This window comes from Ichthyophthirius multifiliis (assembly GCF_000220395.1).
Source record: "Ichthyophthirius multifiliis unplaced genomic scaffold scaff_1120509251321, whole genome shotgun sequence".
NCBI classification, from domain to species: Eukaryota; Ciliophora; class Oligohymenophorea; order Hymenostomatida; genus Ichthyophthirius; species Ichthyophthirius multifiliis.
In genome coordinates this window covers 203,939-220,588 of record NW_004085988.1, presented here as the reverse complement: position 1 = coordinate 220,588, position 16,650 = coordinate 203,939, and the positions used below count along the sequence as shown (strand labels likewise).

At 17.8% G+C, this 16,650-nt stretch overlaps 4 protein-coding genes across 4 annotated transcripts, besides 30 other annotated features; all 4 read right to left on the bottom strand. All coding sequences in view use genetic code 6, as the record gives it.

Annotated features, from left to right (window-relative positions):
• Window position 1: part of a microsatellite that runs on past the window's edge.
• Window positions 1-30: part of a microsatellite that runs on past the window's edge.
• Window positions 1-45: part of a microsatellite that runs on past the window's edge.
• Window positions 1-53: part of a microsatellite that runs on past the window's edge.
• Window positions 1-54: part of a microsatellite that runs on past the window's edge.
• Window positions 1-54: part of a microsatellite that runs on past the window's edge.
• Window positions 55-343: 289 nt separating this feature from the next.
• Window positions 344-4,636, bottom strand: IMG5_181490 (hypothetical protein; the record flags this gene model as incomplete). The annotated part of the gene is made up of 8 exons (XM_004027516.1): window positions 344-494; window positions 548-1,891; window positions 1,913-2,247; window positions 2,303-2,573; window positions 2,626-2,644; window positions 3,205-3,586; window positions 3,638-3,951; window positions 4,039-4,636. 7 exons carry the CDS (start codon window positions 4,634-4,636, stop codon window positions 1,456-1,458), a joined length of 2,355 nt encoding a protein of 784 aa, XP_004027565.1. The 3' UTR covers window positions 344-494; window positions 548-1,455.
• Window positions 377-406: a microsatellite.
• Window positions 505-539: a microsatellite.
• Window positions 1,991-2,032: a microsatellite.
• Window positions 2,683-2,722: a microsatellite.
• Window positions 2,710-2,777: a microsatellite.
• Window positions 2,722-2,778: a microsatellite.
• Window positions 2,929-2,968: a microsatellite.
• Window positions 4,637-5,628: 992 nt separating the features above from the next.
• Window positions 5,629-5,672: a microsatellite.
• A 538-nt stretch (window positions 5,673-6,210) lies between these two features.
• Window positions 6,211-6,259: a microsatellite.
• Window positions 6,260-7,855: 1,596 nt separating this feature from the next.
• Window positions 7,856-7,893: a microsatellite.
• Window positions 7,860-7,902: a microsatellite.
• A 403-nt stretch (window positions 7,903-8,305) lies between these two features.
• Window positions 8,306-8,345: a microsatellite.
• Window positions 8,346-8,857: 512 nt separating this feature from the next.
• Window positions 8,858-8,923: a microsatellite.
• Window positions 8,898-9,212: a microsatellite.
• Window positions 8,912-9,303: a microsatellite.
• On the bottom strand, window positions 8,938-11,083 carry IMG5_181480 (hypothetical protein; the record flags this gene model as incomplete). The annotated part of the gene is made up of 2 exons (XM_004027515.1): window positions 8,938-10,296; window positions 10,367-11,083. Coding segments are annotated over 2 exons (2,076 nt in total), but the record flags the coding sequence as incomplete, so codon positions are not given.
• Window positions 8,949-9,290: a microsatellite.
• Window positions 8,949-9,296: a microsatellite.
• Window positions 9,531-9,593: a microsatellite.
• Window positions 9,959-10,036: a microsatellite.
• Window positions 10,955-11,008: a microsatellite.
• Window positions 10,971-11,011: a microsatellite.
• Window positions 11,084-12,226: 1,143 nt separating the features above from the next.
• Window positions 12,227-12,265: a microsatellite.
• Window positions 12,266-12,884: 619 nt separating this feature from the next.
• Window positions 12,885-13,929, bottom strand: IMG5_181470 (hypothetical protein). The gene is made up of 5 exons (XM_004027514.1): window positions 13,863-13,929; window positions 13,606-13,696; window positions 13,446-13,555; window positions 13,216-13,399; window positions 12,885-13,091 (listed from the first exon to the last, which is right to left on the bottom strand). The coding sequence occupies exons 1-5, from the start codon at window positions 13,915-13,917 to the stop codon at window positions 12,986-12,988; spliced, it is 546 nt and encodes a 181-aa protein (XP_004027563.1). The 5' UTR covers window positions 13,918-13,929; the 3' UTR covers window positions 12,885-12,985.
• Window positions 12,890-12,928: a microsatellite.
• Window positions 13,930-14,719: 790 nt separating the features above from the next.
• IMG5_181460 (hypothetical protein) lies at window positions 14,720-16,599 on the bottom strand. The gene is made up of 2 exons (XM_004027513.1): window positions 15,839-16,599; window positions 14,720-15,710 (listed from the first exon to the last, which is right to left on the bottom strand). Exons 1-2 carry the CDS (start codon window positions 15,993-15,995, stop codon window positions 14,983-14,985), a joined length of 885 nt encoding a protein of 294 aa, XP_004027562.1. The 5' UTR covers window positions 15,996-16,599; the 3' UTR covers window positions 14,720-14,982.
• Window positions 14,789-14,830: a microsatellite.
• Window positions 16,600-16,650: the final 51 nt, after the last annotated feature.

Below are 16,650 nucleotides of genomic sequence, written 5' to 3'. Positions count from 1 at the left end.
ATTTATTTAAAAATAAATATATTTTATTTATTTATAAAAAAATATTTTTATTTAAGATATTATATTTTTTTTATTTTTAAATTTTTATTTATATATTTTATTAAAAATAAAAGTATATTAATATAATTAAAAATTTATAAAGATTCTTATATTTTATTTTAAATAATAAAATAAAGTATATTAAAAAACACAAAAACAACATAAAAAATCATCTAAATCTAAATAAAGCAGGTCCTACTTATCCTTTTAATAAATCAAACAGCTGACAGAACAAAACTTTAGGTACCTCACCATAACCTTAAAAATAAAAATAAATTAAAAATTTTAAAAATTATTATTTAACCTGCAGAAATACACATTCCTATAAAAGAAGCAAATAATAATATTGGATATAATAATATAGGATTCGAAAGCCATCTGAAAACATCATCATACATAAAAAATATTAACAAAACCCACATCCATTTAGGTATTCCTGAAGCTGAAACTTCATTCTTTTATTGTTTTTAATATTATATATATATTTTAATTTATAATATTAAAATACTTTTTATCTTATGGCTTCTCTATATTCTTCTTCTGATTTTTCTTTGAATTGAACTTCAAATTTATTTAATTAAGCTGCATCAATCAATTATTCTTAAGCTTCTTCAGGAAGAGGATCTTTTTCAAATAATTAAAGTTTACTAAACATTTTTAATAAAACAATAACTTTTTATCTCGAATCAATAAAGAGATCTTCAATAACTTTTTCATCTAATAATTTCCATTTTCTGGTCATTTCTTTTTCGTCTTTTTAGAAAAATTATTTGAATCTATTTATTAAAAAAAATTATAATAAAATATAACTTTTTTTTTACTTTTTAAGTAAATAATAATGTAAGTCTCTTATTTTCTTTTTAATTTCATCTTTAAAAACGTTAAATATTTAATCTTGAAGTTTTTTGACTTCTCTATTAATAATGATATCTTCATAATATGGAGAAACTTCATTTTTAATTTTTTAAAATATCATATTTTGTTATAAATTATGAGAAGTTTATAAATTTTGCCAAAAATTATTTTCTAAAGAATCAAATTATTCACTAACAATTTAGTCAACTTCTTATTTGACAAAGTTAAGTTTTTAATTAATATATTGAATCAATTCGATATTTTTTTATTATTTTAATTAATTTTCAAGAATATCTTCTAACTATTCTTAGATTTTGTTAATTTCCCAATCTTATTTTTATTAATCGAAAGGTATGCAATTATGTAAAATACTGAATATTTTATTAGAGAAAGCTCCTTTTATATTAATCAATTTTTACATAATTTCAATAAAGTTTCGTTCATTTTATAATTCTTGAATTTCTTTCTGAATATCTTTTTAAAATTTTGATTATAATTTATTTATTTGTCTTTAAAAAAGATCCTTTATTCTTGAAATCAAATCATTAAATAAATTTTATCTCATTTCATCTCTTATTTAAGGATTATAAAATTATGATTCGCTTTCATAAAATTGTAAAGCTGGATTTACTATATCTCTAGCTCTTTAACCGAAAGCATCTGCGCAGTCATTATTTATATCTTATTGTAGTTGTTCCATTTTTTAAGCTACTAATTAAATCGATTGATCTTTTATTTTAAAACATCGTATTTAAGACGCTTATAATTTTGAATTCGGAAGATGTAAGTCTTCATTATTTTTTATTGTCTTCCATAAACTTTCCGATAAGTCTTCTATAGCCTCTATTGGCAAGTTTGTTTAATAATTATAGTCTTAGAATATATTTTATTAGTTTTATTTGTTTACAAATAAATCACGTAAATCTTACATATCTTCTTCAAATCTATTTTTTATATTTTTATTAAAAATAAAAAAAATTATTTTAATTTTTTATTTCTTTACTTTTATCTTTAAAACTAAAAATTAGCACATTTATAAAAATTTATTTTAAAAAGGGCATCCGGTTCTAATTCTTCTAGTTCTTTAGGTTTATTTATTTCCTTCCATATTTCTTTGATTTCCTTTCTTATATCTTTGCAAAATATATCAAAATCATCTTATTCATCATTAAAATCTCTAAAAACAATCAATATTTACTTAACTTAATCACTTTTAAAAAGTCTCAAATTCATTTCCATTATAACTTTTATGATTGAAAACTCTGATTCGTGTCCTAAGTTTAATGTGTTAAAATTCAAAATCAAAACTTATGAAAAAGCAAGGGCAAATAAGGCAGTTGATTTTTCGAAAAACTTTATTTATATTTATTTTGTATTATTTTATTTTATTTAAAAGATATATTTTTACTCCACTACCTTTCTCACCTTTTCCTCTTTAACGACTGTTAGAACCTTCAACATCTAATATCATTACATTTTATTCTTTATCTCTAGAAACCCATATCCCTTTAGTTGTTTATTACTTGCTTTTGCTTTATAAAACTTCAAATTAGGTACCAAATACTCGATTTAGAAGTGTTGATTTACCTGAATTTTAAGCTCCAATAATTGATACAATATTATAATTATTTTAGCAGCTTATTAAACCACATTCTTTTATGAAATCAGTAAGTCCAGGGCTTTTATTTTATTATTTATTTTTTTATTTTGAAAGATTTTATTATATTTTACTTTAAATTGCATTCTTCATCTAATAAATGATGTTATTATTAATTCATACTTTTAATATTTTTATTTTGTATTAAATTTTTTTTATTTTATTTAAATTAATATAAATTTTTATTTTTACTAATTATAATTTTTTATTTATATATATAATTTTTAGTTATTTTTAGATTATTAAGGATACTAATATTAATATATACATATTTAGAAAAATACACTATAATAAAAGTAATGGCATCATTATATTTATATTATTTTATTTTTTAAAATTAATAAAATAATTAATTTACATATATTTTATTTATTACGTATTATATATTTTAATATTATTATATATTTTAATTTTATTTTTATAGATAGATTTTTTTTTTCGAAATGTCTAAAATACAAACCTATTTTTTTATTATAGTAAAAATTAACTAATAGTTTAATTAAATTATACTCTATTATAATATAATATAAATTTTCAATTATTCTGTATTTCATTAAATAATTATTTAATTTATTCGGCTTTTTAAAAAGATATATAATTAAAAAAAATTATAAAACAAAATAAAAAAAAGTAAATGGAAATAAAAAAATTACACGTCAAAGTTTCTTTGGCAATTAATTCATTAGCCAATTGTTTTAATCCTTTTTCTTTTTATTATAATAAGCCTTTAACTCTATCATAGGATTCTTTAAGAATTTTTTAAACTTCTTTATCAATTAAATAATTATATTAATTAGATGTTTAAATATTATTTGATTCTGAAAGAAGCGTAAAGTCTTAATCCATCCCTAATTACTTAACATACTAATAAGCAATTTCAGTAGCTTTAGCTAAATCATTATTACATCCAGTAGTTATTTAATCATTTCCCAAAAATAAGTCCTCGGCAGCTCTTCCTCCCATTGCAACATCAATCATAGCAATCATATTTTTTTTAGTATAATTATGACGGTCAGTTTCAAGTATCATAGAAGTCTAAATTTATTTATTTATTTTTTTAAAAAAAAAGAAATTATTTATTTTTACAAATCCAAGAGCTCCTCCTCTTGGTAAAATCGTGACTTTATGCAAAGGAGTAGCTCCTTAAGTAAAAAGAGCAGCAACAGTATGCCCACCTTCGTGAATAGCAGTCAAATATTTATCTTTATCAGTAATAAACATGTTTTTTCTACCTATTCCCATCGCAATTCTATCTAATGCAAAATCAAAATCTTTTATATTAGCAAAATTTCTATGATTTTTTATAGCGTTTAAAATCGATATGTTAACCATATTTTGAATATCAGCTCCACTAAATCCACTAGTTTGTCTAGCTAATTCTTTTGCGCTTACATGATTTTCTATTTTTATTTTCTTCAAATAAAATTCAAAAAGCTTTATTTATGTTTTTATTTATATAAATAAATTAAAAAAAAAAACCTATTCACGACCTTTTATATCTGGCAAAGGAACGTGTATTATTTTATCAAATCTTCCAGGCCTTTTAATAGCATCGTCTATAGACTATTCCATATTTGTAGCTCCTATTACAATCACATTATCTGTTTACTTAAATCCGTCCATCTCTGCTAATATTTAATTCACAGTATCTCGAGAATGAGAAGGATCAGATGCGTTTCTTCGGCCTGCTACTGAATCTATTTCATCAATAAATATTATAGAAGGAGCTTTTTCACGAGCTTTTTTGAATAACTCTCTTATCCTCATAGCTCCAACACCTACAAACATCTCATCAAATTCAGAACCGTTTTTGTAAAAAAATGAACAACCAGCTTCTCCTGCTAATGCTCTTGCTAATAGAGTTTTTCCTGTCCCAGGTTATCCTACTAAAAGTATACCCTTAGGAAGTTTTGCTCCAGCATCATGATATTTTTTTGGGTTTTTTAAATAATCAACTAATTCTAATAATTCTTCTTTAAACTCATCTATTCCTATTACATCTGAAAATCTTGCTTGAATATTTTTTTCATCTAAAATGGTTTATTAACGGCCTATTATGCTTTTTTTTTTTTTTTTTTTTTTCATATTGTTTTTACTGATTTATTATTCCTGATTATTTTCTAGGATTTTTTACATCTTTTTACTTTCTTTATTCAAAGTAATACTTTTTATTTTATAATATATTTTTTATTAGTTTTTTTACGTTCACCATTTTTATTATCATTTAAGCTATGAAAATATAAATAAACATTCGGATAAATATTTTTAATTTATTTTCTTTGAAATACAAATAACCAGTTTTTTACTTTTATAATTTTATATTTAAGTTTAGTTTTTTTAATGCATATTCTATTTATTGGGAAACTTCTGTTTTATATAATTATTCTTTTTCAAGATTCGGACTAAAATCTTTTTTATTATTTAAATATATATATTATGTATAAAATTTTTTGTTAATGTTATATTTGCTTTTTGTTACCTTTATATATTTAATATAGTTCTTTATATTTGTTCTGACGATTCAGTTCCTTTTTTAATATAATAAAATTATTTGCTTAAATATTCTTCTTTTTAATTAATATATACTCGAAAATATAAATAAGCTGTATAATTATTTGGATTTTAATAGAATTCTTTTTATAATTAAATTAGTTTTCGATTCTATTTTATTTTAGGAATTATAATAATAATACAATTATATAATTTAATAAAAAACCTAAATTAATTCAAGTGCTTCATTTATTTATAGGTTTTTAACTAATTTTATAATTTGATTTTCACCATTTATATTTGGTATTCTTGTGTAATCTGCACTTTTTAAAATACTTGGATCTTCTTGTCTAAATAGTTAAAATTAATTGCTTACTAATTTATAAATTTATATATATATATTATGTTTTAAATTTTTAAAGTTTTTTTGATTATTTTATTTACAAATTTTTTAAGTTAAATGCCTATAATTTTGAGTTTTTAATCGAAAAATATTCATTAAAGTACTAGAGTTTGAAAAAAATATTTATAATTGAATTTTTATAATGTAATTAAATATTTTTAAATATTTATAGATTTTGTAAAAATATTTTTAAATAATAATTATTATTTAAATAATATTTATTTATTTTTAATATTATTATAATAAATTTAATTATAAATAATAATTGATAGTTTGTTAAATAATATTCTAAAAATTAATTCATAATTTATATATTGTTTTGATTATTTTGAGTATAAGTTATAAAAAATATATATACAGGTGTGAGTTTAATTTAAAAAAATGTATATAATTTTTAATATTAAATAAATTAAGTTAAATAACTTTTTAAATTAATTTTACTTTAAAATTAATATAAAAGTTATTTATATATGAAAATTTAATTTATCACTATTTAACTTTAATATTAAATTTAACTTAACATTTCTTTTTTAGTTTTATTACTATTAAATCAATGAATTTAATTGATATTTTATAATTATCTTTATTTTTATTTTAGTCTAATTTCTATTAATTAATTAAATATTAAATTAGAATTTCAAATCTCCATTCAGTATTTAACTATTTTAAAGAAGATTAATATTATTAATTTTATGAATAATAGGCAATTTTATTTTAATTAATTTAAGTAAACCATAAAATGTATTATTTACTAATAATAATTATATAATTGAAATTATATCATCTTAATTGAATTATATCATTTAGTGAATTATTAATTTTAAATATAATGCATATCTTAGCAAGATCAGGAAAGTATTTTTTATGTGTTAATTTTTATTAAAAATTAAATTAATTTTATTTATTAGTTACTTTATTAATTTATAAATTTCCATTTTTAAAATAATTGAAGGTCTCAAACCATAAGTTATTAAATAAAGTAATATTCCTAAATTATTTATGTCTATTTTATAAAAATATTCACTGTCTCCTTTATAAACATACAGCCGAGGAGAACAATATAAAGGAATACATCTATTGAATTTATTTTACAACACTGTTTTAAATTTTATATAAAAATTAAAATCAGCAATGTTAGGAATATCTGCATCCATAAGAACTCCTTCTTTTAATTATTTTTCCTTTCTCATCTATTTTTCGTTTTATTTTAAAAGCGGTTTATCTTCTTTACATTTTAGTTTTTTATTTTTAAGTCATCTCTTTTAAAATTCTATTTTTTTTTTCCATTAAAGAATTCTTACTTTTTTTAAATTCATATATTGATCATATCTTCTTAATTCCTAAATAAAATTATTTCTTGATACGTCTTATTTTCCGTTTATTATTATATTATGCTTGCTTAAAACGAATATAAGTTACATCGATTGCTTACTTTTTTTCGAGATTTGATGTCGATATTATTTATTTGGTTTCAAATACTAATTTAAATGCTATGAAATGAGATTTTTAAGAAATATTTAATTCAGAATTTGCATTTTTTTTTGATAAAATTCCTTTTATGGTTTTGGGATTTTAGCTCAAAAAATAAATATGTTTTACATAAAGTATATTAATATTTTTATAATTATAAATATTTCAAAATTTTTGAATTTTAGAACTAATAACTATTATATATTTATATATATATATAAATAAAGAATTATTTCATAATTTATTAAAATATAAGTTTATTTTAAATAGATTTTCAAATTCTTTTACTAAATACAGAAAATAAAAACTATACTAAACAAAATACTATAAAATTTTTGCTTTTTTCAAATTAAAATGTTTCTTTTTTACTCATTATTTTTATAGTTGAAATATATAAACAAACTCCTGAATTAATCATATTTACATAATAATAATCTTGAATAAAAAAACCCACAAAACATCCTAAAAGATATAAACTTAGTTAATAATATAAGCTTTCTAAATTTTAAAATATTTATAAATAAAGCATAAAAGCAAGCCATTAAATAACACAAGAGAATAGTTCTTAGGTTAAAACAAAAGAAAAAGATAATAAAAATATTATGAATTAACTACAAACCATGTTTTTTACTTATATATAATTTTCCTATGGATTTTATTCGTCACTATATAAAACATACTCAATAAACAATAGTAAAGAAACGCATAACATAGATACAAAATAAGGAAAAGGAAATTATCTATCTTATTGTTAGTATTATTATTAATTATTTGCGTTCAATTTTTGTAAATGAAGATCCAAAGGAATTAAATATAAAAAAGAAAATGCTAAATAAATACTTGCTGTCAAACAAAGTAATATATTTTAAGGAACTATAATTATATGTTTCTATTTAGAGATAATAAAGCAATTAATAGAAATTATAAATATTTTAAAAATATTAAATATCATTTATTTTTTTAATTATATATTTATTTTATTTTATTAAGAATTTATAAATGTAAAATTATATATAAAATGCTTTTCTCATAAAAAACATAACATGGCTTTTAATCTTGTAGAGTTTTTTATTTGTTTTTTTGGTCAAATATAAATAATTCTACCTGCTAGCCTTTTTTATCTTAGGTGTAATTTTAGATGGGATAATTTTAAATAAATAAATTAAAAAAATAAAAATGAAATATAGGTTTTTAAGCTAATTCTTTTTTTATTATATATTAATTTAACATCCCATAATTTTTATTTATATTATAAAATAAATGATTTTATATTTTTACACTATTATATTAATTATTTAAATATAAATTATTTAGTAATATTTAAATATTTTGTCATATAATAGTGAAAATATTTTTTTAAATTATATGTTTGTATATTTATTTTTGAAATAATTTTTTTTATTTTATTTTGTATTTTTTTTTTATTATTTTATGCGAAATATATATATAAGATTTTTTTTTAAATAAAAAAATTTATAAAATTTTTATGAATATAATGTATTTTATATTTAATATTAAGACATAAAAATTAATTTTTTTCAATATTTTGAGAATATTTAATTTCTAATGAATTATTTTAAGTAATATTTTTAACTTTTATTGGAAAAATCTTATATTTTATTATAAAGGTATTTATAGTTTAATTAAATATACTTTTTTAATTAAATTCAAAATGGAATATAAAATAAAAGCTTTTAAAATAAAAATGAAAATATAAAAAATGAAATATCATATTTTTTTTATGAAATAACTAACATTTTGTATTCAAACTAATAATTTTTTTTTTTTAATAATTTATCCAAAAAAAATAATTAATAATAAAAAAATTTATTATTATAAAGTTAAGTTATATTATTAATTTTATTTATAATAACATGTTTTTTATCAGCTTTTTAAAAATATATCTGTAATATCCATATTCTCTCCAATCTCATCAATATCAAATTTTTTTTCTATATTTTATTTATTATCCTATTTTTTTTATTTTTCTTAATTTATTTTATTTTCTTCCTTTTTTTCTTCATCATTGTTTTCTTCTTCTTTTTTTTCTTCTACTTTTTTTTCTTCTTTTTCTTCTTTTTCTTCTTTTTCTTGTTCTTCTTCTTCTTCTTTTTCTTGTTCTTTTTTTCTTCTTCTTCTTCTTCTTCTTCTTCTTTTTCCTTTTCTTTTTCTTTTTCTTTTCTATTTTCTTCTTCTTCTTCTTTTCTTCTTTTTCTTCTTTTTCTTCTTTTTCTTCTTTTTCTTCTTCTTTTTTTTCTTCTTCTTTTTTTTTTTCTTCTTCTTCTTCTTCTTCTTTTTCCTTTTCTTTTTCTTTTTCTTTTTCTTTTTCATTTTCTTCTTCTTCTTCTTCTTCTTCTTTTTCTTCTTTTTCTTCTTCTTTTTTTTCTTCCTCAATGTTTATTTCTTCATCTTTATTCTTTTTATCCTCTTATTCTTCTTATTTAAGTTTTTTTTCTTTAGTTCCATCTTCGCTAACATCTTAATCTTCTTTGCTTTCCTCATTATCTGCTTCTTATTTAGATTTTTCATTATTATTTTCTTAATTTTAATTTTCGTTTATTTATTTGCCATTATTATGATTATGTCTTTTGTAAAAATCGTTAAAATGTCTTCCGCCTTCCCCATCTTCTCCATCTTCTCCATCTTCTCCATCTTCTCCATCTTCTCCATCTTCGCCATGTTTACCATCATGTTAATTTTCTCCGTCTAAATCTTCGCCATCAAATCGAACTTCATTATCTTTAATAAACTAATCAGGGTTTTATAATTGATTTTCTTAATGAAATTTACCTTCTTATTTTATTATTTCTTGAAGTTTCTTTTTCGCTTTTTCAAGTTTTAAAGTTAATGATTTTATTTATTTGGTTACTTTGATTAGTCTTTTTTCTTTTTATTTTAATTAATGAGCTTTCTATTTTTATTTTTTTTATTATATAAATAAAATTAAGTTAGAAATATTTACTTTTTAATAAATTATTTATTTTTCACTAGGAGTTTTATTATCCGTTTTTTATTTATTTTCTAAAATTAATTATTATTAATCTTTTTCTTCTTCATTTTCTTGCTCATTTTTTTATGCATTTTCTTCTTTATCTTCTTCTTTATCTTCATCTTCATTTTCTCCATCTCTTTTGTCATTTTCTTCATTATCTTCAACTTATTCTCCATCAGTGTTTAAATTAATTCCTTTAACTTGATATTTTTCTATTTTCTTTGGTTTTTTTTCTTCTATTTTTTCATGTATTGGGCAAACATTATTTATTTTTTCTTCAATTTAAAACCATCCTTCCTAAGGACATCCATTAGCTTCACTTTCAATACAACCTTCGGTAAATCTTTTTTCATCATTACACCAACCACAGTTCATATTACTTAAACAACTCTTTTTTTTTAAAAAAAAGTAATAATATGAAAAGAGGGATAATTTAATATGAATTTTTGTTTTGTTTTACATTACAATCAGAATAAGCTGAGCATTCACTTCCACTACATTAATTTTTATTGTAGAAACTACAAGAAATATAAATAGGTCCATTTTCATCTCCTTAAACACATCTTTATTCCATATTACACCATCCGCATTTTTTTTACTTTGTGCATTATTGACAGGAAAAAAACTAATCGCAAAACGAATAAATTTATGGTAATTCTAATTTTAATTATTATATTTATTCTTTAATTACTTCTTTTTCATCTTTTAATTAAGTTAATTATTAATCTATTATCATTATTGTTATTTCTTAATTTGATTTTTGATTTTCCATTACTACATCATGTATTTAGTCCATTTTTTTGCTTAAATGTCTTGCCATTTTATCTACGTTTCTTGATAGTTATTGACCCATTTTGTTCACTTCTTTTTTCATCTCATTTTATGTGTTTTTTATTTATTTTTCTAACTTATCTCCTTGTTATTTTATCTCTTCTTCTACTGGCTTTAATTCTTCTTTCATTATTTGTCTTAATTCATCTTTGCTTACTGCTTTTTCTAATTACTTTTTTAATTTATCATTATCTTCCTAATTTTTTTTTTATTCTTATTATTAATATTACTATTATTGTTATTATTGCTACTATTATTGTTGCTATTGTTATTGCGGTTATGCTATTGGTTACAACTGCAAATGATTTAATGTCACTGTTTATTATTTTTTATTTATACGTATTGTTATTGAATTACTTATACATATTATTAAAATCAAAAATACATATTTCATTTTTTAGTTTTTTTTTATATTTTTTTACGTTTTAAATAATTATAATACTTTTGTTTTTTTAATTTTTTTAATATAAAAATTTTAATAAATTAACATATTTTAATTTATATATCCTATTTATAAATTTTTGATTTTCATTATTCAATTATCAATATCAATACTAATATTTTAAAAATATATAATTTTTTAATTTATATTTTAAATATAATTTTACTAAATATTTTTCTTATTTTTTCTCTAATTTATATCTTATTATTAAAGAACTTAACTATTATCTTCATTAATATTGCATTATTTTTATTATAGTATTTACCTTTTAAATAAGTTTTATTATATTAAAATAGTATTATTTTATTTTTACGATTAAATTTCTAATGCAAAATTATTCATAGTTATACCAAGCTATTCGTTTAGCAGTATTAGTTAATTTTAATTATTAATGTTATATATCTTTAATCTTTGTAATTATGTAAATAGTTCTTATTTCTAACTAATTATTTGTTTAAGAGTTAATTTTCCTTAATCAATTTCTTCAAATAAATATTTAGAATCTTAAACACATTTCTCTCTATTTTTTTCATTTATAATACCATTAAATTAACTCAAAGATTCTAACTTAATTTATAAAAAAGTATTATAAAATATGTTTATTTAAAATAAATATTTTTTTATAATCTTTATTATTACATATTTTTAAGAGTTTAATTAATGATTATTAATTAATTTTATATTTCTTTTTTTAAATATTTATTTTAAATTTTTTTGTCTTTAAACTTCTATTTTATTTTTTTTCATTTATTAAAGTTAATACTTGTTTTCTTATTATATTTTATATAAGTTTTCATTTAAAAGGCTTCTATATTTTTAAAATTATTAATTTATTAAGTTTGGCTTCTTTTTAAATTCTTAAAAATTTTCCAAAATATTTTATATGCTTGAATTTTAAACTTATGTATTTTAATTATTTAAACTTTTTTTATTTAATATCATATAATATTGTTTATATTACTTTTATTTTTAATAAACTTTTTAATTAAAAGTATGCTTATAAAATTAACTTTAATCTATTATCTAAATATAATTTTTATAAAAGCAATATTATTTTTTATTTAAATTATATTTTTTTTACTTAAAATGATTTTTAATCCTGTTCCTTTTAATTTTTTTTAATTTTTGTAGATTTTATTTATTTCATAAATATTAAAAATTCAAATATTTAATTAATTTCATCAGTAATCAAAAAAATTTAATTGCTCATAAATTATTTTAATTCTAATGTTTCTTTAGAAAAATCTATTTATATTTTTTTATTTCAAATTTAACTATTTTATTTATATATAAACCATTTTAAAGATCATTATTTATGTTTATATTTATATTATTTTTAATTTATTCTTTTCTCATTTTATTTTATTTGTTTTTAATTTTTTTTTTATATTTTGGTTTTTTTATTTTTCAAAATAAATTTTTAATAACTTTTTTTTAGTGAGAAAATAGTAAGACTAATTATTATATTTAAATGATAAAAAATAATATTATCTTATAAAATTAAATACAATTTAATAAAATAATATGGTTATTTTGAATAATGAATTAATTTCAAATTAAATAAATTAGTAAAGTATATAATTTATTTTCTATAAATTTATATAAAATTCTATCAATTTTATTTAAGTTTTTAAATTAAATTATTTATATTTAAAATAGCATCATTTATTATGATAAAATTTAAAATAATTTTTACTAATATTTGAATTAAATAAAGAAATCTTATAAGAAATAAATCTAATAATAAATTTAATTTATTATATATTTTATGTATTATTTATATAAAAAAATATAAAATATATTTATTCAAAGTGAATATTAATCATCAGCTTCGGCAGGAGCATTCTAACTAATGGATATGATCATTTCATTCATCCATTTTTAAACGAGAACACAACATGCTAATCTTGTGCTTTATAAAAAATTTATTATAATTTAAATAGATATAAATATAATATAATCAAATTTATAATAATTTTTTTTTTTAAATATAAATTTTTTATTAATATTTATATTCTTTTAAAATTTAATTTTACTTTGGTGTAGCAGGGTATTCTCCTCTATCAATATTTCTTTATTCGAGTATATGTAACTCACCCATTTTAGTTCTCCACGGTTCTGAAACTATTACTTAGCATCCACTGCAAAAAGGTCCATATGTATTTGGGTCTATAGGTTATTCAAGCATTGTAATAATATCTTCGCCACCTTCACAACCGGCTATTTAAATTATTTTAGTTTAACAATTTATTTTATAAATTTATACGTATAAGCCCAGAAACCTTATTCCTGCTCAATGATGTTAATAAAGATTCGCCTTCAAAAGCTGAAATTCTTTCAAATTATCCAATTCTGTTTTAAATATTAATCCATATACTTTTTTTGTTATGTTTTTTTTTATTTATTATTTTTTAAAATATTTTTACATTTTGTCTGACAATGCAGGAGCAGGAGCACCAACTGGAAAAGATGAATGCCCATGACCATGGGATGATCCAAAATTTTAAAATGGAAGTGCTTTTTTAAAAAATAAATAAAGTTTTATATTTTTATTTTTATAATTTAATGAAATTAGTTTCAATTAAATGCTTTTTTTATAAATCAATTTTTTTTATTTTTATTTATTTAAGATAGTATTTAATGGCTTTTTTTTATTTTAAATTATAGTTATTATAAAAATTACCATTTATTTTTTTTTATTTAAGGGAAATTATTAATGCTTTCTATATAAATTGCATTTTTTTTTATATGTTATTATATAAATATAGTTTTTTTTTTTTCTTTTAGGATTTTATATGTTAAATAAATATAAAAATATATTTATTTTAAAAATGTGAAAAAATATAAATTAATTTTCTATAAATATTGTCTAAAATAAAAAATATTAATTCATTTAATTTAATATTTAAACCATTGTTTATATCGAATTAACATTTTATAATTAATGATATATTTCTAATATATTTAAATATATATTTTAGATATAGTAATTTAATAATAATAATAACTTAGTTAGTTAGATTTATTTATAAAGTATATAAAAATATAAATTAATTATCTTTAAATATATATAAATTTAAGTTTATAGATAATAAAAATATTCAATATTATAATTTTATTTTCTTAAATATTCTTATTTTTTAAATCATATTTTATATATACTTATTTTGATAAAACTATATATATTATTTTTATTTTTATACTGTTAGAAAAAAACTCTCTGTTCTTAATTAAATAATAATATTAAAATTCATATATATTATTATAATTTATAAAATTAAAAGTATTTTCAATATTATAATTTTTTTATTATATTTCTTTTAAATTTATTCAACATATTTTGAGGAAAAAAAGCTTATAAATTTTTTTATTTATATTAAAAAAATATTTATTTATAATAATAATAATAATAATTATAAAAGAAATAAAAAAAAATGAAAATACCAGAAAAAATTTATAAATAAAAACAGTATTAAGAATGTTAAGTAAAAATTCAAAAAAATAATTAAAATTAAAGAAATATAAATAGGTTTTATAAGAAGTTTTAGATTTAAAAAGCGATGATGAGTTCATTAAAAAATTAAACGAAATAAAAGAAAATGAAAAGGTAAATAATTGCTAAAACATTAAAATAATAGCAGAAACATTAAATAGATGTGACAAAATAATGAGCGAAAATAACTATTTTGTAGAAAAAAGGATAAAAAATCCTTATAAAAATTTAAAAATATTAAAGTTTTTGGAAAAAGTATCTCTGAATGTAAATTATATAAAAATATTTCATTCGTTAGATCATATATTATTCATAATGGAAATTTCGGAGTGTTTTCAATAATTATAATTATGTTTGAGGATATGTTAACATTTACTAAGATATGACGAAGAGTTAAATAAAGAATAATATCCAAAAAATTCAAAAGAAAAGATTTTAGAATTTACAAAAATAGTAATTTTTCATATAAATGGAGAAGAATTAGAACATCAAAAATTATGTAATATGTTCTACAAAGATGAATCCTTTAAGAAAATAGAAGAAAGGAATAATGAAAAAAATGAAAAATCTTTACTTTCTGCCCCTTTTAATGATTAAAATATGGAAGAAATTTAAAAAAAATAAAAAGAGAGTTTTAATATTTTTAAAGACTTAAATAATGAAGTTAGATTTTGGATTAAAAATGAAAATTAAAGCGAAAAAAATAAAAATATTAAGGATGAAGATTTATAATTATTATAAAATTAAAAAAAAATTGAAATTAAAGTCGAATATTTAAATTAATTGCTTGATAATGAAAAACCTATTTTTTTGAGTTGTTAAGAATTATTTTAAAAATTTAATATAGATTATGAGAATAATTTATATAGTTTTAATGAAATTAAAATAAAATTAATGCTTTTGAAATATAAAGATGATTATAAATAAAAAAATTATTTTGTTCATCTTTTTATAAATGCTTTTAAAATTTTAAGTAAATTTTTTAATTTTTATTTTATTTTTAAACCAAAAAAAATAAGACAAAGTAAAAAAATAAGACTTTATAAAAGATTTAAACATTGAAAATTTATTAGAAGAAATAATTGAAATTTTATATTTGAATTGTAGTCCAAAAGTTCATTTGAAAATAGTTAGATTAACGCGTCATTACTTTAAATCTTATATACAGAAAAATTTTAATCTTTTCAAGTGTATTTTGGAAGATATAGCTTCAATTAAATGGGAAGGGGATGAAAAAATATTTGTAAATAAGGAAAAAGGAAAAAATATAATACCTTTTTCAACAGCAAATGATATGCAATTTTAATTAAAGTATTTAAACATTGTAGTCGAATTTAGGAATAATAGTGAAATATTTGAATATATATAAAAGATATTTAATGAAGGAATAAAAGAGGGTACTCAGATTAATAAACTAAATTATAATTTTTAAATTATTTATAGAGCAAGTATTATTATGTTGAACTTTATTAAAGATAGTGAATTAAATAGAACTTAAAATATAGTAGAAAAAGAGATTATTCCTTAATTAGAATACTGGATGAAGAATTGGGAAGTATTTTTCTAAAAAGAATTAAAATATGAATAAAAATAAGGAGTTTGGGTAAATGTATAAAAAGTTGATTTTTTAAATTTTTTAGCAGACTAATTAAATATTATATGTAATATATTCAAAAATGCACAAAGTAGTGAAAGATTTAATTAATAGAACGCTCGAAAGATTATTTAGAAAGATATTGTTTAATAAATAATGGGAATCGTTGAATAATAATATTGTTAGAATTTATTTGTAAATGTTCTTGTGCTTGTTTTTAGAATTGCTAATGAATAACCTAGTTCTATTAAAAATTTTATACATTAAGGAATTATTAAAAATTAAATCAATATATTATAAAGAGAAGATATTCCTAAAGATATAAAATAAATAAAAAATATAATCTATTATTTAGCTAATATTTGTATTATTGAAGAAGGGAAA